The following is a 21444-nucleotide window of genomic DNA, read 5'->3' as shown; positions in this document are numbered from 1 at the left end:
TGCCGCGTGGTTTGAGCCACATCTGAGGTATGGATATGATTGAGACAGTGTAGCTGCTCTAACCTGTAAGCATGGGGCTGAGTGAAAATGAACCCCCAATAGGAATAGGCCTACGAGCACAACCTAGGGGGTGTCCTCATTGTGACCTATTTAGCCTCACTTTAAGACACAACCTGTCCTCCATTTTGGAGTCTGGCTGGTGGTCACCCTATTTCTGCAACTTTATAGTGTCACATGCATCCTCCAAATTCCCCCTCTGCGCAGAACCGCTCGTTTCAAGCTTCCAGCTGGGTCATGGTTGCAACTCAGCTCAAACCTGAGAGACCCTAAATACATGATGCTATTGTTAATAATATTGGTTATCGTGTTTTGAAATCAAATGTGGAAATTGGTATCGGCCTTTAATATCCCATATCTATTGGTCTGTAATTACTACCATAACTTAATGTCAGGGTGCCATGAAGCAATGTAGTCTTGGTAAGACTTTTCAGTGCTCACTTTTGCTGAAACATTCCTCATCACTTCGACCACTGTCTGCTTTGTTATTCAATTACTTTAAGAACAGTTTGACTGTAAATGTAGCTTGCCGTATCTGCAGCCACCCTAGGAGGATATTTACTTGGTCCAACTTCCTTTCCAATTTCCCCTGTGACGTGAGATAATAACGAGGTGTTGTGCCATCTTGTGGACTTCATCTTAGGAGTTATTTGAGTAGTGCTAAAATAAAATTAATCCTGATACTAAGTAAATATCGCAATACTTGGCACAGTTGTATCAATATGAAACTGAACTGAAAAAATATGGAGATGCTGCATTGTCAGTGTTGTTCCCCTTCTCCCCCTTGTAGAGTGGAGGAGTGGAGTCAGACAGGCTGGAGTTGTGTCTGTTGGGTCCCTAGTGACCCTGCTGCTGCTGCTCCAAATTGAGTTTTCCTATTAGGCGCAAGATGTCTTGTGAATGTGAGTGTCGGGGCTTGTTTGCGTCGGCGCACGTGCGTCCTTGTGTCGGCGGGCGTCGTTCAGGTGAGGTCAGTCCGTTGGCTGATGTTAGGCCACGTGGCGGGGACCCTATCAGTTTCCTGTTGGCCGTGCAGCCGGCAGTGGAGCCGTTTCCCCCTCCTGCAGCAGACCTGTGATCAGGCATGCATGTTTGGGTCCGCCACGGAGATAAGCTCCGCTCCCACACCAGCCTGTGAACACAGGCCGTGGCAGGCAACATCCTCTCAAGGAAACGGCGGGTGCTGCCCTCCATGCGCTCAGGCCTGGTCACTGAGAGGTTTGGCTTGGGCCGCGCTGGTGTGCTTACAACCCCCCCTACACCCCCCCCCGCCCTGCCGGCCCCAGAGAGCGACAGCCCAGCAGGGGGTCGATGCTGTGTGTGGGAACAATAGGGAGCCCTTCTTTAGCCCCCCTGTCCGTCCCCCTCCCCGCCGCATTCCACAGAAGACCACCAAGACCCTCACACAGGGAGCCAGGAGCTGGGAACGGCCACAACAAAGAGGCCGAGTGCGAGAGGGAGCGAATTGACTGGCCCGGCCATTGAGTGAAAGAGAGCAGCGAGAGCGTTTGATGGACAGAAGAAGAGACACACAGACAGAGATCAGGAGGAACGAACAGGGCAGCTCGAAAAAACAGCAACTGTCTTGCACAGAGAGTGTGTGTGTGTGTGAGAGAGAGATAGAGAGAGAGAGAGACAGAGAGAGAGAGAGACGTGTGGTAGAATGCAGCTATCAGTCAAATGCCTTGCGGCTGAATATATCTGCTCTGAGTCACTGTCTCGCTGTCATGCAGGTTCATGTGCACATACACAAACACACACACACACACACACACACACACACACACACACACACACACACACACACACACACACAGAGATTGACTCTGGTGGAGTAAATGCTTGTATGAACACAGCCTCTGGCTCTAGTATCCCCTCTCTGACTCCACATGCATCCAGAGTCACATGCTTACATGCTGCTGAATGGTCAGTGGAGAAATGTGTTGGGAAGTTGCCACTGTATCCGTGTGTGTAGTCTTGTACAAACTCCTCCGTGATTGATTGCTACTTGGATAGACCTGGCGCTATATTTGTGGCTTGTGGGTAGATAGAAAGTTGCCCCTGAAATGCCTTGTTAACACTTAGCATTTGCATGCTGCTGAAGCTCTCTTACCCTTCCCCCTCCACACACACACACACACACACACACACACACACACACACACACACACACAAACTAGCGGCTCAGCCCAATGTAGCCTTTTCAACTCTCTCGTCTTTCTCCCCTTTGTAGACCTCGTGTTTTTGCAGAGCTTGTTTTCTTTACCCGCTTGTTTCTTATGTCCGTGCTTTTTCTCCCTAATTCCTCCCTCCGTTGCCTTTGTAGGCATTGAGCACTATTTTCCCCTCGTCTTTTGAATGCTGGTGTGCTGTCCTGCTCGCTTCTTTTCCTCGCTCCACTCTCTCTGCCCCCCTCTCCTCCGCCACCCCACTGTCTGTTCTTCAGTGTCCCTGTGCGTGGGAAGGCGTCCAGATGATTTTAATACCAAATTGTTCCCTTCCTCCCTTTGCATTGTCAGCGGGCGTTGCAGAGCTCTGCTATGTTGTCGCTAGGTGTTCCGAGCAACAGAGCGGCTGGTTTGGATACAGTTCTGGACGCTCTCTATACCTCCCTCCAACTCTTCCATCCCCCTCTTTTTTTTTTCTTGCTGCCTCTCCCAACTGAATTCCTTTGAAGGAAGTGTGTGTGTGTGTGTGTGTGTGTGTGTGTGTGTGTGTGTGTGTGTGTGTGTGTGTGTGTGTGTGTGTGTGTGTGTGTGTGTGTGTGTGTGTGTGTGTGTGTGTGTGTGTGTGTGTGTGTGTGTGTGTGTGTGTGTGTGTGTGTGTGTGTGTGTGTGTGTGTGTGTGTGTGTGTATGTGTGTGTGTGTGTGTGTGTGTGTGTGTGTTCTCTCCGTTGCTGTGATATCCGAGATGCTTTGTCCAACTGTCAGTCGGAGCTGGTGTCACTCGGCCAGCTGTGTGTATGTGGCGGAGTATCTGGTCTAGCCTGTGCCTCCACAGCCCCTTCGTTCTCATCTCAACGTCGTCCAACAACTTGCACTGCTCCTTTGAGGACTTGGCCTTCAAATGAAAGCCCCTTCTGCTGGAAGGGTAGAGTAGATGAAGTGTTAATGAGACTTGAGTACAACTCTAGCAGGAATGATGATGATGATGATGATGATGATGATAATTGGCATCTAGGCGGTGTCTGCCAGGGCTGACCTAGGGCCAGCTGCTTGCTTGTCCCTGTTGGCTCTCTCCTGGGCTGCTTTCCTCAGTGCTGAGAGACGCCAGAGGATCCGTAATCCCTGCTAATTACTCCCCTGGCTTTACGTGGCGTAACCCCCCCCCGCCTCCTCCTCCTCCTCCTCCTCCTGATGAAGCTGCTGTGCAGGCGCTTAGCTCAGCCTCAGCCTCATTCCTCACGCTGCCTCGCCCACACTCTCGCCATCCCAACTTAACGGCACACGCAATTACCTAATCCCCTTTCTGACTTTCGCTCGCTTTTTCTTTCTTTTTTTTTGTTTCAGTGCTCTCTTTTGAACATGTCATAAAAGTGCTCGCAAAGTATGAAAAAGCCACAGTCTAGCCCTATTAGGGCTTCTAGCGGGCCTCCCCCCACCCACTCACCCGCTCTCCCCAGCGTCCCTCACGAGGGCTTCGTCGTGTTTGACTGCGGAGGAGGAAGCCGCCTCGTCCAAACCCCAGCTCACACAGAGCTGTTCGGCTCCCGTCCCGCTGGCTACGTTGCTCGAGATGGCTTTTTTGGAAGTCCTCGGCGAAGAGTAACAAATCACCCCCGTTTTGTTTTTGGAGTATTCCCCTCTGAGGTTTATGGGGGAAATCTTCGGGGTTGGGAATCTAAATATGGTTTTCTTAAAAGAAGTCTGGGACTGATAGCTCTGATCCCTGCCGAAGCTGTTGAAAGCCGTCGGCTTGCCCTCAGTGGGGTGATTGATTTATCGACATACCTGGCCATATATCTCCCGCAAAATGGACATGTCCGTCGTGTAGGATGAAGGCTTATTGAGTTAAGAACTGAAACCTTGGTGTAGCCTTTCCTTTTGACAGTTGGCTAATAGTGGGTTTCTTCCCACCAGCCCCGGCGCGATCCTGTTTCTAAGGCTAAACAGGTATATCGTAATCTTTGTTGCTCCCGTAGCTTTGAGGTCTTTGAGGAAATATGAGCTTGTTACTGACCTCATCCCTTCCTGTGGGGCACTTCCACTCTAACACACATACAACACAAACACACACACACACCCACACACATACTTGCACAAACACACAAGCACACACACATACACCAAAGCCAAGAGCAGAGCCTGTCCATCAATCTCACATCTGGTCAGCTTTAGCCTGTAGAAGATGCCACAGTTGTAAAGGCTCTAAGCAAGTGCCTGGCCTTACAAGGGACCGCTTTTACTGACAAAGATCAAAATGGGGGGCTTGTGTGTTAAACACTTTTAAAAGCTTTCACTTGATGGAGGTTAAGTGCGTTCAGTTGTAGATGAAAAGCATTTTATTGCCTGGTGAGCAGAGTGGCAGAGAAAGACAAGAATGACGCTAAAGTTCTCAGAGACAAGACTGGACAAGAATGGGCGAATTCATTGAGCCCATTTCTAAACTTGAGGTTCTTTTAATTGTTTGAGAAGAAGCCTGGTTATTTTCTTTTGGTCTATAATTAGTGTTTTTGTGTGTTTTGCTTAATCCGTGTGCTCTGCCTCTGCACAGTAATCATGACATTTAAATGGGTTCAACTTCACTAGTCATCTGGAATTCCCTCTCCGTGGCTTCAGAGCTCCTCGGCCGTAGAGGCTGAGTGCGCTTCACCTGTGAGATGTGTTCATATCTGTGCCGAGGGTCATTATTCGGTGGAGAGAGGTTGAGGTTTGGAGATAAGTGGCTGATGTCGGAGTCTGCGTACCCGTCTCTTTTCTTTCGTAATCATACTTTACTCAGGTGTGTTCTGTTATTGTGTCTGGGGAGACTGGGGCTGTCTCTGCAAATTTGCCAGAAAGTCTTATGTGCCCACACACAAGACAGGAGCATGCAAGAATACCCCCCCCCCCCCACACACACACAGACACACACGCATACACGCACACACACATTCCAGAAAACATTGAGGCACATCCAGCGCGGCCTGTGAAGCAGCTCAGGATGCAGGGAGTTAATGAGTGGTAACCCAGTGGAAAGAGATTAGGAAGTCTGTGTGCATACATGCAGGCTTGTAAAGAATAAAAGGTGACATGAGCATTTCTCATTTGCCCACTGAAAGGAGGGGAGGTCAGCCCAGTGAACCCTTTGTTGCCTGATGGTTAATCAAGGCATGGTGTGTGTTCAAATGTCATCTGAAAGATGGTGGGCAGTTAGAGGGGGTGAGTTCTGGCCACAGTCTTTTAACTACAGGATGCAGGTAAGCCAGGCATTGAAGATCTCACAAATACAGACCAGTTCACTCTTCTGACAGATATCATTTAAATTCACCCTAGAATACACCTTGATATTCTCTTACACTGACTTAATGCATTGTCCCAGAGCCCTAGGGATGGCTCTGCATTGTCTGAACCAAGCATGGAATCCACTGAGAAGTAGATCTAGATGTAGTTCCGCTTTTGTAACATGTAGTAGTGTGTTAGATGTGCTTAAACTGGATTGGTGGAATGTTTGTTGAAATGAGTCCAGCGTGAATATCTTTGTGCTGCTGTGGAGCAGGAGCTGCTCTGGCAGCCTGGCTAACTGAGTCCTCTGAGCTTTGGTCAGGGCTGCCCGGGGCTCCTGACTGATTATTTTAGGTGATGTATGTATTGTCATTGCTCAGTCATCCCTCCAGTTTCTCACGTCGGCTCCGCTCCGCTCCGCTCCCCTCTCCTCTCCTCCCTCTGCTCCCTCCAGTGGCCTGCGCTCGCAGCCGGCTGCCGCGCGTCTTTGTGCGAGTGTGTGTGCGCCGGAGCTCCTTTGGGAAATGTCCCGGGGAATTCTCAAACACGCTCATTACGTTCAGAGCTGTTGCCAACAGGTTTCGTCAACGTCTCCTGTGCCTCCTTCATGCGGCCCTCCTCTTTGTCGTCCTCCTCTTCCTCGCTGCTCTTTCTTGCTCCCCTCTTTGCCCTTCTGTTTCCACACGGGTAAATAAACGGCACATTCCAAACTGTCATTTCTCTGCTTACCTACTGACTCATTGCAATTACAACCTCCAGCCCCCTCCTCTCTCGCTCTCCCTCTCACTCTCTCCGTGTTCTATAGAAGTGTGTGTCCTGCTTCATGGGAGAGAGGAGGCTAACTGTTAGAAAAGTGGGTGATGGGGGTATAATTGCTTCCACCTGAACCTTGCTCTGTTCACTTGAGCCAGTCTGTCCAGTTCCACCCAGAAGGACCCGTGGCTGTGCTCTGATAGCTCTGTGTGAATGTGCTTTTACAGCATAATGTTACACCCACCTTGACATCTACTTCATTAGCTGGTGCACAATCAGCCATTGCCCAGAGCTCCGGGCGTCTTGTGGTCTTTTGAAAGGAGCGGCTCACGCAGGCGGCGAGCAGGGGGAACGTTTCCAGGGGTCTAGTGTCCGACCGCGTCGGCCCCCGCACTCTAAATGAGCGCAGGAGTGGTGGACTTGCTTGAGGCATTCACAAAGAGCTGACCTGGGAAGTTGGGCAGGCAGGGAGCTTTTGTGTGCAGAAACAAAGCCGGAGACGGCGGGCTGAGGACCTGGGAGGGAGAGCGAGACAGACAGAGAGCGAGAGGCCACAGCCATGTTGTGGAATCTCCCCAGGGCACTCTGGGTAAATGTTCATGGATGACAGCATTTTGGAATGTTCGCCAGTGGACAGTTTTAATTGGCCAGAGGCCCTGACTGGGTTCGTAATCAGAGGTGGATTCTGGTTGCACGGGGCGAGGCCTATGTGTTTGTGTGTCTGACTATGAATGAATTCACATGTGTTTGACGCTTTGACCAAGGTTGAATTATTTTCGATTTTTTACCAGTCCATACCTTCCAATCAGCTATGTTTAAGACTTAGTTCACCCATAGAGACATGTTCTGCCAGAGATGGAAATGGACATGTTCAGGCTGCTGGTCAACTCCAGGAATCTTGTGAGCTGGCTGCTGGTTTGAGTCAGCTCTGCATCCAAACACCTTCAACAGAATTGAAGTGTGCACAAAATGGAAGCTGACATTGTTTCTAATAAAGTCTACCGAGACTCGGCACTCTTGTGTCTTTTTTTTTTATCAACCGCGTGCCATCTGAAAAGCAAACCTTGGCAGTTTGGTGTTTTGACAGCTGTGTTTGGGAAAGATTTTGATCCCTGATTTATTTAAGGAAACATCATTTTGCACAAATGCTTTCCAAGGTCTTGTGGCTGGCTGCCTGACTGTAAAATATCTCCCTCCAAATTGAATTCTCCTTAAGTTAAATTCCTATTCCCTGAACCATTGCACGGAGAATGTTAAGTGCTCTTTTATATGGATTAAATAAGGTTGGAACCGACGTGGTAATGAATTTCAGCTTTTCTTTTTGTCCAAACTGGTCCATTAGTGTTGTGCTCTGCTCCAAACAGGACGAGACATGAAGTGCTCACTAGTTCATGAGTTGTGCTCATGAGCTTTGGCCTTTGGTCTTCACAGGCATGAATCATAACCGTGCTGCCTACATGCCACCACACACACATGTAATGTCTTGTACGAGCAAATGAATGAGTGCTTTGAGCATGAGCGCATGAGTCAAGACATCTCTCTCAGTTTCCCTGCGCAGATAGGAACCGCACAGAGAAACTGAAAAGGAGATGTTGGGGAGGTTACTTTCACCTTTAACTTTCCAGGCTGCCCCTCCCTACAGACTAAACTAGACTGACCATGAGTTATATTAAGGCTGGTCATCAATGTTCTCAATGTGAGCATGTGACCAGCAGACCTTCCAAGTAGAGTAGAGACAGGTTGTCATGGTACGACTGAATGGACGAGGGTGATTGGCGGGTGTGCTGTGAGCGAGCCAGGTCCGTCCGTGCTGAAAGAGCAACTTCCCATGGAGTGCGAGGGTCACGCTGGCTGTTTTTGCGCGGGATATCCTGCTCGTTAACTCGCTTCCTTGTTAACACGACACCTGCCCCATGGGGGTGACATGGGATGTCTGTCCAATCGCTTGCTGGCTGCACTCGGATATGGCTAATAATGTGTGATTATTCCTTGGACGAGGTCCTAATGAGCCTCGCCCCCAGACCCTGGTACTGTACAACCTTCATTTGCCAGAGGAAAGCCCCAGTGGAACAAACAAGGCCGGTGGAAAGGTTTTTCAGAGAATGACCTACGAGCATGTGCTCATTGCGCTAGTAGGGGCTCTAAGTCTTCCACAGTAGGGAGTTATATTAGGAATGGAAAGGGGGTGGGGGAGTGGAAGAACACTGTATGGTAGGTCGACACGCATTAAGTCTTCTCAAGAGGGTGATTGGCTCGTTGCTCTCTTTTTGTTCTCCAGACTCAGGGTGTCCTTGCAAGTTGCAGCCGCGTATCATCACTTGTTACACCCCGGATATCCCACGTCTGCGAGCGGCTGACATCTCGCCGTCGTCATAACAAACAGAGGAAGCAAGCAGCGACTTTTCTGTCAGAGAATAGTTTTGGGAGGGAGTTAATACATCACTTGTCATGGTTGGTGAAGATGGCCTGAGAAGGGGCTGATCCGTGTGACTCATAGAGAGAAAGTCTGTTATTATGATGTCTCCACCTCTCGCTTGGCTTCGCTCCTTTCTCCATACGATATGACCTACTTCCCCCCCCAAGCCCACCATTTTGATTTCCCCCCCTTTTTTTTCTTGCTAGTGTGGGCTGAAGCCAGGCACCCCCTGACATTCTCATTTAGCCGCTTGGTTTGAATGTGAGAACCTGAAAAGCATTATTGTGTTGGCCAAAGTGCTGTAAACTTGTCATGCCAGTATGTGGGGCTGAGGTGGAGTGGGGAAGAAAGGGAAAGTAATACCCTGGGCTGATGAGCTCCATATGAGCAGCTGGCCTCTAATAATGGTTTCCGGTTACAGACATCCTTATTGAGCATTTTCTCTTTTGCGGTCGAACCACACAGCTTAAGCGTGTGCACGTTGTACCTTCTTGTTCCAACACGGTTTTATTAATACAATGGCGAAATGTTCTTCCAAGAAGGCCATTGAAGTCTCTCTCTATGCGCCCCCCCAAACAGCCCAGAAGCATCAAGCCAGAGAGTTGTCACAACAGTAGACTAAACTTTAATAGTGTAAGTCAGCACTGATACTTTTTCTTACTTTACTATTAGAGAACTGGGGGGACAGGGGATTTTGTTGTTTGTTGTTTTTGTGCAGAAGAGTCAAGAAGTTTGTTTGTTGTCATGGTGGTATGGTTGCGAGGGTTCACCTCTGTCTTCCTGAGGCAGCAAATGATAACCTGTAGTTATTTCTCCCTCTGGATGTCCTTGGGCCACACAGACGCTGAGAGGGGAGAGAAGGAAGGGTGGAGAATAGCGAGTCTGACCGAATGGTCAGCCTTTTCGCCAATGGCCTTGGGGCCACACAGAACGCAAGAGAAAAGAACAGGGAAGGCTCAGTGAGCGCATTCGAGCAGGCAGGGCGGCATGGTGAGGAGGGGAAAAAACAACCTCGTGCCTCAACACGAAACCCAAAATTGAGCAGACGACTGTAAAACATAAGTGCTGTGATTTCAGAAATCACATGTATAGTCAGTTACTGCCTTTTAATGTTCCCTCCTGAATTGGTTTTTCGTTTCATCCCTTGTAATTTCTCCACTTTGAACATTAAGAAACTACCACCTTGGGGCTCCAATATGGATTCCTGTTGTTGCTGTCAAGTTTCGCTCGTAGCAGATCTTTGTGCGATCGAGCGCGAGTAATTAACACACGCCTTTTCAGTGACACCCTGGAAGACGTCCAGTATGTCTCTAGCGATGGTAATCACCAGTCTCCAGTCTTGAGCAGCCGATGCCAAGTGCTGCTGTCCTACAGCTTGTTTTGATCCAGTCCTGGGGTCTGGACTGCACGAATGGCCGACAGAAACGGAAAAGTCTGACTGCTCGACTCTTGACAAATGGCAGGCCCCATCCCCCTGCAGTCATAGAGAGGGAGCGCCTCGAGGGGGTGAGAGAGCAACTGTAGGGTGTGTGGCTCTGCCCTTGCCTCTGTGCAGGGCAATGTACAAAGGTTGTTTGCGCTCACAATAGGCAACAAATGTAGCTTTGGCCCACAGACTATGCCCTCGGCTTGCATGCCATTTTACTTAACAAGAATTCCAGAGTGTTGGGTTTTGGAGTGTGCGCTCTGATGGCCTTCCAAGAAAGTCTTCCCCCCCCTCCAACTCTGGGTTCTGGGTCAAATGTTAAAGCGCAACACATTTGAAGCAGAAAATGCTGTCCATGAGGATGTTTTCCGAGTTGCCTACCCGTGGGGCTTACAGGAACAGCAGAGACTCTGATGGGGGGGGGGGGAAGACATGCTACGCTACAAACAACTGTGTTGACAGAGAGAATGAGTGTTTCATTATCTCCGGCTAAATTACATTGGCCAGTGTTCATGTCATCACAGCAACTGAATGCCCGCTCTTAAAAGTTCGAGCTGTCGATCACCGTACTGCTGTTGTCATATAGGCGCCTCCCAACGCGTCCGCAGAGCCGGATGCCACGGCTGCCTGATGGTCTCTCGCTCTGTCTCTTCAGCGGGGGGCTTGTTGATGTGGCGGACCGACCGATTTACGGCCACCAAACAGCAAGATGGCCTGAAATAATCCCAACGGGAATTTACAACCTCTCTGCCCCAGAGAGGTGTGTGTGTGTGTGTGTGTGTGAGGTGTGTGTGAGGTGTGTGTGAGGTGTGTGTGTGTGTGTGTGTGTGTGTGTGTGTGTGTGTGTGTGTGTGTGTGTGTGTGTGTGTGTTCGTTCTGGTGGGTGGGTGCATCCACCGGCCAGTGCTGGAGCAGGGTCAGAGGCTGTGGCCTTTCTCAGAGGAGTGGCTGTTAACCTTTGACCCCGCTGGTTAAGCCTGCAGGGTCGTGCTGCAGGGGTGACGCGCTGAGGGCCGTCTGGCCGTGGGTTAGGGTGGGTGGCACTGGGGGCGGGGAGGGGATGTGGGCTAATCTGGGTTTTGTCCACAAGGCATTTTTCTGGCCTCGCTCTCCTCCCTTTTCCTTTTCCAGTAAACAGGGCTCGAGTAATATGGGAACAGCGAGGGGAAGTGACTTTACGCAGCGGCCTCGGCTGTGAGCTCGCTCAGCCGCACGGCCGCCACACAAGGACCAGGGGCCCTGCGCCGACCGAGTCACGAGGACGCCGGTGTTAAATCAACTCCCAACTTTGCGGACAGTCCTTATTGAAAAGGGTGTTTTGGAAGCGGCGCCTGGGGAATGGGGAGGAGTGGGAAGGAAACTGATCATGTGTGTTGAGCTGGCCCAAAGCCTCATTTAGCGACCTCTGACCCCTCTGTCCAGACCAGGCCTTTTGAATGATACCTGTTTACAGCTAATAGGGAAGCAGGGGAGACTTGGCTGATGCGTTCAATAGTCATAAAAAGCTGTCTGTGCCAAAAGTACTTTGTTTAATGAGGGTCCTTGTGCAAACTGGGCTGTAGACTACTTCAAAAGCTTCAGAAAGACATGCGGTAATTAAAAGTGATGCCTTATTTGTGTGCGTATCTTTCCTGAGGTCACCGAGGACTTGGACCGGAGCTCTCTGAACTATGATCTTATTTAGTTAATCATGTGCCGGGAAAAAAAAAAAAAAAAGCCCTCTGCCTCCTCTCATTCCTCTCATTTCATTGGCGAGGCCTGGCCAAGTGGATCAGCAGGCAATGTTTGGCCCCGCGCGCAATCAATGGAAGCAAACAGCGCTCTGTTCCTCCTCTCCCGCCCGCCGCCGTCCGCCCTGAGAAACGAGCTCTGTTTTTCGTGCAAACGCACTGCGGCCCTATTAAACACAGTAGCATGTTTGTTCAGAAGGCTCCGAGTGACTTGTTTTTCTGAATCTCTCTCTCTTGACTTTTCAGCAGGCTCTTAATATTGTGGCTGGTGAGCACGACACATGGACACAATTAGGACGGCTCTCTCTCTTTTTGCTCAGGCATTGTCAGATGTGACGGTTGGGGGGGGGTGTAGTGTTGATCGGGGCCCTCATCACCGCGCCTGCCCGCCACTGCTGGAGCAGCCTGCTGACTGTGGGCAGTTGGTGGTGCTTGTTGAGTGCAGCAGGAGCGGCTGCTTGTTTGCCTGCCTTGTGGCCCTGAGCAGCAGGCGGGGGGCTGTCGGTGGGCAGTGGCCAGCGCTCGGGTCTGTGGCGGCCCCCGGCTCCTAACTGGGCTTTTATTGGCCCGTGTGTGCTTTACTTACCCCCGCGTCCCGTTTTCCAGTCATCCCACAAGACCCCCCCCCCCCCCCCCCTTAGCTCTCCACTGCCCCTTATACAAAGAGCCGTGTGTTGAACTCATGTGGATATGAGGGTGCTGTAGGAAGGCTTTCGCCAGGTTTATGTGTTTGTGTGTGTGTGTGTTTGAGAGAGTGTGTGGGTGTGTATTTGAGAGTGGATGTGTGTGCGTTGGAGAGAGTGTGTGTGTGTGTGTGTGTGTTTTGGGGGTCATGTTCAGGCGCCTGTTCTGGAGGCACAAGGTGGGGCTCTAGTCATCTGATGGGATGTTTAAAAGTTGGCCCCGGCAGTGGCGCAACTGGCTGGGGCACCTGCACCGTACGCCGGCGACCCGGGTTCGATTCCCGCCCCGTGGTCCTTTCCGGATCCCACCCCGACTCTCTCTCCCACTCACTTCCTGTCATTCTCTCTACTGTCCTGTCCATTAAAAGGCATTAAAAGCCCAAAAAAATAATCTAAAAAAAAAAAAAAAAAAAAAAAGTGATGTGAGGCACAACGATGGGTTGGTCAGTCACTTGGTTATTTCAGTGCTCTTACATGCATTCTGAGGTAGACATTTTTAGAATTTACAACTTGTTCCGTTGGAGAGATTTTTGCAAATAGTAGCTGTGAAATGTTGACGGGAGCTAAATGCATCTCTGACACATTTTATATATATATACAGTACACACAGACACACACAGACACACACAGACACACACAGACACACACACAGACACACACACAGACACACACACAGACACACACACAGACACACACACAGACACACACACAGACACACACACAGACTTACAGTCTGGGTGAAGAGTAAACCCACATGTCTAACACTGCTTCCTCCAACACACATGCACACTTCCACATGCCATGTTGTTGTCTCTGCGCTGGTGCCCAGTGAGGGTCCTGCAGCAGTGGCCAGCGCTGGTGGTCGGCCGGTGATTATTTGTCGGCTCTCAACAGCAGCTCGGCTTACATGACGGTTTGCGCCTTCGGAGCACGTGTCGCACACACTCCAGTTCGGCGCCACAGATGGAACAAGTCTGGCTCGCCCCGCACACACACACACACACACACACACACGCCCTGGAAGCGTTACACCAGCAGCAGCAGCAGCCGCCACCTGACGTGCGTCCTGTCGGCCCTGGCTTGCGGAGGCGCCCCTGGACGGGCGCCTGATTGGCTTGGCTGGCCGGCCGGCCTGCCGGGGTCTGGAGGCTGGAGCCATCACACAGCCGGGCGATGAAAGGCCCAGCCGCTCTCTCTCTCCTGGCTCTTCGGGGAGCGCGGGGAGTGGGCTGGCTGCCCAACGCAGAGCGAGAGGCAGGGGAGAGGGCGCATCAGTCAGGGCGCCGACAGAAGTGTGGACATTAAGCAACTAAACGCTTCTCTAGGTGCACACATTTGGATGGGGAATTGAAAAGAGGATATGGATGCTTGTTAGAGAGGACAGTGCAGTCCACCCACCGTAATGCTTTATAAAGCTTGTATATTTAAGGTCCTCACTGCAAAAAGGAGAACATAGCATTACTTAACTGTCAGTAGTTGTTTTTCTTTTCCAAAACGCAACAGTATACTTGCCATTACAGGAGATTTCAGAGGCTGTGCTTAGCTCTTCCCGAACAGTTTGCTCCGCCCCACTTAACACTCTCATAATGACACTGTAATTTTAAAACATTTTTTATTGCTTTTGGTGAGAACGAGACATCGTGCTTGAATTTGTCTAATAGGCCCGTTAAGTGCTGTCTGAATAATTCTGCGTGAATAACGAGTGGACTTATTCAACCGAGAACGGTAACGTGATTAATTGATCGTCGGATTTGCAAGAGTGTTTCCGTGAGTGCGTGCAGTCAGTGTGGTTAGGGAGTGTGTTGTGATGAGTGAGTGTGTGAGCTGTGTGAGAGCGCCGCTGTGTGAGAGTGCCCTTGTCTGGCCGCCCGTGTGTGTGTGAGTGTGTGTGTGTGTAGGCCAGTGCAGAGCAGCAACAGCAGCTAAAAAACCCCAACCGGCCGTCCCAGGCCCAGTGAAAGGAGCCCTGTGTTCCAGGCAGATTCCAGCAACTCGTATTAAACAGAAAGAAAAACAAAACATTATTGCAGCTGCGACTACACATTCCCGCCTCTGCGCCCCCCTTCCCTTCTTCTCCCCCCCCCCCCCCCCCCCCCCATTTGCCCAGCCACCACCACAAGTCCCCGTCCACATTAACACGCTCGCTTCGTTCTGACCGCTCCCTTTGTCAGCGCGAGGCGCTCCGGTCCCCACGTTCCCCCCGTGAGCAGATGGCCCGCTCGCCAGACCTGCTCGCGGACACGGTGGGGTCGACAGGAAGTGCCGTTCGCAATGCTCGCTGCACTGGCTCCTCCAAACACTCGCATACCGTCATGCTAGGGCCAGGGGTATAAACACAGTGGAGGCAAAGTGGAGCATGACCCGCGATGATTAGAAGGCTACGGCGAGGACGTTGGCTCAACGTAGGATAACTATTATGCTTCAGTTTAGTCTCAGTGAACTCTTTTGTGGTCGCTGAGCAGCTCGAAAAATACACGGATCTGTGTTCTGAGTTCAAAATGGCACATTCCACAATGAGCGCGCATTCCGCAGACCCGGTGTAATCGGCGTGGCGATGCTATCGGCGCGTTTCCTGTCTTGTTGCGCGCTTGTTGTCTGGTGGCTGAGCGGCGACTGAGCGTGTCCTCTTCCTCCCGCAGGTGCCCACCTGAAGGTGTGTCCTCAGGGCTACTCCTGCTGCACGCTGGAGATGGAGGAGAAGCTGAGCCAGCAGAGCCGCTCCGACCTCAAGGAGCCCGTCAGCCGCCTCAGCTCCAACATGCAGAGCACCTTCACCCAGAGACACCGCCACTTCGACCGTAAGTGCCCTCTCTCTCTCTCTCTCCCTCTCTCTCCCTCCCTCTCCCTCGCCCGCTCCTCTGCCACGCGCGGGCACACCTGCATTCTTTCACCCACGTACACCCTTATCAGATCAACACAGCACATAAAGACAGGAGTGTCTCTGAGTGAAGCTGATTTATTCACCCCGACATGACGTGTCTTTTACCAATAACAAATGTTAGCATGTTTACAAGCTGTAGAAACATACACACGTAGCATTGTTTCTGTTCTGTTCTGTTCTGTTCTGTTCCATCCCATTCTCCTGAACGTTCAGAGTGCTGCATATTTACACTTTCTGACTCACACCCTCACAGCTGAAGAACATAAGGGCTGGGTCTCTGTCCATCCCCGCCAAATTCGGTTAACACACACACACACACACACACACACACACACACACACACACCCTCATTGCCCCCTGCTCTGTGGGACATCTGTCGTGTGCATATGCTTATGCTGATCCATATCTGTCCTCATTGGATTGCAGAAATTAGATATGTATGCAAACACTGTATCAAGGCCAGTTATGCATGTACACACACACACTCCAACACACAATGCTCCGATGTGTCCATTTGAATCCATTCCTTTAGGGTGTGTTATGTATGTGCTCTGTGGCTCTGCCTTGTTCCTTCCCCCCCTCGTCTTTGACGGACACCTCTGCCTGAGACTCCTAGTCGATCCACCACCGTCTCCACCTGTCTCTCTATGTCCCCCTCGCTCTCTCTCTCTCTCTCTCTCTCTCTCTCTCTCTCTCTGTCTGTCTCTCTCTCTCTCTCTCTCTCTCCCTCCCTCTCTCTATCTCCCCTTGTCACACACTCCCTCTTGTGCACACACCCTCTCTCTCTCTATCTCCCTCTCTCTCTCTATCTCCCTCTCTCACACACACACACACACACACACACACATACTGGCAAGCTGGCAGACAGACCACACACACTCCCAGAGCCAGGCTTCCTCCCTGGCCTGTGAGCGGCTGTAAATATCTGCCAGGGCTGCGAGCACTGGGGATCGGGTTTCCCCGCTCTGGGCCGCCAGTGGAGCAGGGGGGGGGGGGGGGATATGGGGGGGCATGGGAAACATGCGACAACAGCGCTGACTCACCCAGGGAACCCCAACCCCCATCCCACCCTCTCTCCCCCTGACACACACACACACACACACATGTACACAAGATATAGAACTGCCATCAGGACTGTGCAACACTGCCCCCGGTGGCCAGGGAGAAGTGCGCAGCATCCCACAGATGGATCAAGGCTGGCTCCTTGAGTTCAGTAAAATAGTAGCAATCCCTCTTGTGCTTCCAGTGGACAGGAGTGGACTGATATTGAGCGGAGATAAATGGACTCTCTTCTGGGCCCCGCCGCCCACGCCAACCCTGCTAGCACCTCGTCACTCACGGCTGCTGGCCAGCACTGGGCTGGGCTGGGGAGGGGAGGGGAGGGGAGGGGAGGGGAGGGGAGGGGAGGCGAGGCGGTCAGAAGCAGACCGAGGGGAGGAGGGTGGAGGTGGAGGTGGAGGTGGCTGCAGTCTGGCCAGCTCTCTCCCGCAGCTCCACTGAGGCCTAAACTTAGGGAGGCTTTAGGATGTAAACGGCCCCTTGAATTATAAACTGTGATGACATGTATAGAGTGAGTGTATACATAGCTGTGTGTGTGTGTGTGTGTGTGTGTGTGTGTGTGTGTGTGTGTGTGTGTTGAATAGGCTGGAAGGCTGGTAAGAGTATTTGGGGTTTTCCCCCCTTTTATACAGGGGAGCGAGAAAGGGGGGTGGTGTTTAGTGAGGTTAACAAGGAGACGGCAAACGTTTGAAGAAAAAGTAGCAGAAAAAAGCTGATGTGGGCGACAGGCTTTGGGAAAGAGCAGAGGAGAGAATGGAGAGACAAAGAGAGAGAGGAGGAGAGAATGGAGAAAGAGAGAGAGTGATCGAGAGAATGGAGAGAGAGAGAGTGAGTGGAGGAGAGAATGGAGAAAGAGAGAGAGTGAGTGGAGGAGAGAATGGAGAAAGAGAGAGTGAAGGAGAGAATGGAGAGAGAGAGAGTGGAGGAGAGAATGGAGAAAGAGAGAGTGGAGGAGAGAATGGAGAAAGAGAGAGTGGAGAGAATGGAGAGAGAGAGAGATGGTAACGGAGAGCGCATGTATTACAGCCAGATGTGAGCAGGAATGTGACATGTCGGAATGTAGTGGCAGCCAGATCCCAACCGCCCTGCTCCTCTCCTCTCCTCTCCTCTCCCCCACGCACTCCCTCCCCCCTCCCTCCTCCCTCCTCCCTCCTCCCTCCTCCCTCCCTCCTCCCTCTGTCTTTTGTCCCTTTCTCTCTCATCCTTTTCTCTCTGCCATCACTCTGTTCTCTGCCTTTCATTTTGCTTGCTGTTTCAGGTTTGCATGTCTTTTTGAAGGGTTACCGTGGGAATAAGCTCTGAAGTGCTGTGTGTGTGTGTGTGTGTGCGCGTGTGTGTGTGTGGTAGAGCGAGCGTGCTGGCGAAGCAGCAGGAAGGTTTCTGGCGTGTATCAGCCAGAGCTCGGAGGCCCCGTGTGGAAGTACTTAACGGCGCTTTGAGCCACCCTTCTGAAGCCTCGAAAATGTCGCCCTACATTGTCATGCACATAAATATGCGAACAATGTGTGTTCCTGCGCTGGGCTCCAAAGAGGGGAAAATGCGTTACATGTGTACGGGATTGAGCCCTGAAGTCCAGGCACAGAACAGTTTCATCTCTGGCCAGTGGAGATGGCCGTCTCGAGAGGCTACTGTTTATTTTGAGCCGTCCACAGACACAACCATTTCCTGTGAAGGGCCCAGACAGGAAAGCAGTCCAATGTATTTACAGTAACGTAAAGTGTAGGATCTAGTAGATGCTAACGCTGATCTCTCCCACACACACGCTCGCACACACACACGCTCGCACACACACACACACACTCACAACAGGATGTGTTGTGCAGCAGAGCACACTCGTCGCTCAGGGCCTGGAGGTTGGAGTCACGGGCGATTAAGTGCTGGCCCAGATAAGTTATTTTTTTCCTCCTGCCTTCCCTCCTTTTCCTCCCTGGTGGCTGCTGTTTGTTCCCTGCCCACGTCCGTTCAGACATCCCCCCCCCCAGTCCGTCCACAGCGGCCACCCAACGGTCACCCCCGGACGGCTGTCGCAATCGCACGGGTCGCGCTGACCCAAACCACACCGAGGGGTAACGGGCTCTCGTAAAAGCCCAGCAGCTGAAACCCGAAGACGTCCGTCGGAGGGCTGCGGCAGCGGGAGAGGATACGAGGGGGTGAGGCGGCCGAGAGGGAAAGAGGGATGGAGTGACAGGAGTGAAAAAGCAGAGGGATGGATAGAAGAGGAGGAGGAGGAGTGGAGGGAGGGGAGAGGAGAGGAGGGGTCAGTATGGCCCAGCGGTGAGTGGAGACGGGCCAAATGCCTGAGCGTGGCTCTCAGCAGCACAGCAGCTCGGCGCTGAAAGGCCCACAGACAAATGCCTTTCAAATGATGTGGAAGTAGAGTGAGGACATGCAGCGGAGGGGGCCAGGGGCTTCCCTTAGCATGAACTATACTCTACATTTCCCTCCACCGCTCGACAACAAACACTCCCAACGCACACGCAAATATACATATATTCTTACATCCACCCAGCTGGAACTCCTTAAAGCTAGTCTGACGTCTAAACTTAGTGCAACTTTTTAAACGAGTGCCCTGGGCTTTTCACCTTTCACACACATTCTTTGGGCGCGTGAGCCAGGCAGGAAGAGCTCGTTTAATGGGAACGTCGGGAGCGCGAGGTCCACTGGCCCGGCGTCGGCGTCCGGCGCTGCGCATCACGAAAACAAGATTTTAATGACGAGGCCGAGATGCCGCTCCTCGGCGCGCGGTCCTCGAGCGTGTGGCCCTGACTGAGGCGGCGCGGCGGCTCCCTGGAGGCTCCAATTTGCCAGACATGAAGGGCTCCTCTCCTCGTCCTCTGAGCCGCGCGCTGCTCAGAAATGCGGCCGGCCGTACGCTTGATCCTGGGATAATTGTGTCCGACTCAGTCAAGCGGGGCGAATACATCAAGCTCAGCCTAACAACTGAGGACCTTTGCTTTTGCTTAACAGCAGTTTGTTAGCTCCTCACTTAAATGACAGCCAGTGAGCTAACTTGACACCCCCCCTCCCACACACACACACACACACACACTCTGGTCCCTTATACCAGGACTTTAGACAGCATCCTCTGATGATGAAGTGAACAGGGGGACAGGTGGAAAGCTGCTCCCTCCCCTCTTCCTGTCCTCCCTCTCTCCCTCTTTTCTGCTCTCTGACTTTAAACTTGCGGTGGCTCTGGCATTCCTCAGGAGCTGGGGGGGCTGCGGTTGTGTGTGTGTGTGTGTGTGGTGGTGGTGGTGGTGGGGTGTGTGTGTGTGTGTGTGTGTGTGGGGGGGGGGGGGGTCTTTTGTTTTAATCCCTGTCAATGGAGCTGGGTGCCCTCTCTGCACTCTTTGTAAGGCTGGGGGGGCGGGGGAGGGGCGGAGGGTGCAAATGGAAGGGCTGCAGTGTTTCCGGTATCCTTGGTGACACAGCGGGGATTTGGGAGTTAAAAACCCCTCAAGTTAACCCGCCCAGTGTCACGCTCCCCTTTTCCCCCTGTCATCCCCTCAGTACACACACACACACACACACACATGCACACACACGCTCTTTTGAACGTGTCCACATGAAGTGGAAGTGACAACATGGTGTGTGTGTGTGGGGGTTTGTGTGTGTGTGTGTGTGTGTGTGTGTGTGTGTGTGTGTGTGTGTGTGTGTACTCCTGTCTTCACATATGTGCCTGGCCATTTATGACTGTGTGTGTGTGTGTGTGTGTGTGTGTGTGTGTGTGTGTGTGTGTGTGTGTGTGTGTGTGTGCATGTTTTGTCCAGTTGTGTGGAGTGCTGGTGAGCAAAGGACAAATTTGAGCTGGGTGAGCGGCATGTCTAAGAGCATGGGAACTTTACATTTCAAAGCCAGGGGGAAACACACCCAGGCCACTGGTCCACCCAACAGACGCTTTTTTGTGGAGGAGAGCGAACAAGCTAGTGTGAGAGAGAAAGTTGATACAAAGAGAAAAGACTGAAAGACGAGTGAGTGTGTGTGTGTGTGTGTGTGTGTGTGTGTGTTAGCCAGAGCAAAAAGAGTACAAGGTACCTAAAGCATTTCTGTGGAATTCTCATTTTGTTCAGATTAAGAAAGTGGGGGTCGTAGTGAGGTGGGTGGGGGGGTTCATGGGAGAAGGGGCAGGATTATTTGAGTGTGTGTGTGTGTGTGGGGGGGGGGGGGGGGGGGGGGGGCGGTGGAGTTTGTGGGGGGCTGACATTCCTGAGAATGAAGCAGGTCATTGTTCGTGCTCCACACTGAAGAGAGCGAGCTGAAGGAACTGATGAAGTGAAAGCAGGAGTGAGGAGAAGGCTTGGGAGGAGGAGGGGGTGGGGGTGGGGGGGGGCTCTGCATTATTCAGTAATCCTATTGAACATGCCAGTGAGGGGCAGAGGGAGAGAGAGAAAAGAGGAATGGAATGTGACAACAGAAAAATGCCATTGAAAGTGGTCAGTCTCAACTGGCTAGATGTGCGAGGAGACGGTTGCGGTTTGAAAACGTCCAGCAGCCTCTCATCTATCCCCCTCACTCACCCCCACCCCTCCCCTCTCACACACACACACACACACACACACACACACACACACACTCTTGCCCCTCTCTGTCAATTCTCTCTGTTCATCCTCAGCTTCTTTCCCCCCTTCTTTCCCCTCTCCCATCAGAAAAAAAAAAGCTCCCCTGCTTAATGGAACAACGAGGCTGAAAAATGTTTGGACACCAGGGGCAGGTCAAATGGAATCTACATTAATCTGTTTGGGTAATAACCCCCGAGCTTGTCTGTTTTTGGGAGCCGTGCTCGTTGGCAGCGCTGGCGGGTTTTTTCCACCCGGCTGCAGAGTGCTGCGGATGGGGGCCGCGAGGAGCATTAAATCTGCCTCTCCGGAGTGCCATTGCATTGACACAGCCGTATAGCTACCGCCAAGAATACCGGCGCTTTTTTTTTTAGTCCTCGCAGAAGAATGTCACATGGTTTTAATGCTTACATGTTGAACCGATGACTGCCATCAGCGTGTGTGTGTGTGTGTGTGTGT

At 51.8% G+C, this 21444-nt stretch overlaps 1 protein-coding gene across 1 annotated transcript in view; it reads left to right on the top strand.

The window, feature by feature from the left end:
* The window catches only part of gpc4 (glypican 4), a 36571-nt gene that overhangs the window by 7463 nt on the left and 7664 nt on the right, over positions 1-21444 (top strand). The window contains exon 2 of the mRNA XM_062523977.1: positions 15129-15287. Within this exon, the coding sequence (XP_062379961.1) occupies positions 15129-15287 (159 nt within the window). The remainder of the gene's footprint in view (positions 1-15128; positions 15288-21444) is intronic.

The sequence above is a fragment of the Sardina pilchardus genome, chromosome 21 (genome assembly GCF_963854185.1).
Source record: "Sardina pilchardus chromosome 21, fSarPil1.1, whole genome shotgun sequence".
NCBI lineage: Eukaryota > Metazoa > Chordata > Actinopteri > Clupeiformes > Clupeidae > Sardina > Sardina pilchardus.
Note: the sequence above shows the minus strand (reverse complement) of the source record. Positions and strands in the feature narration are given on the sequence as shown.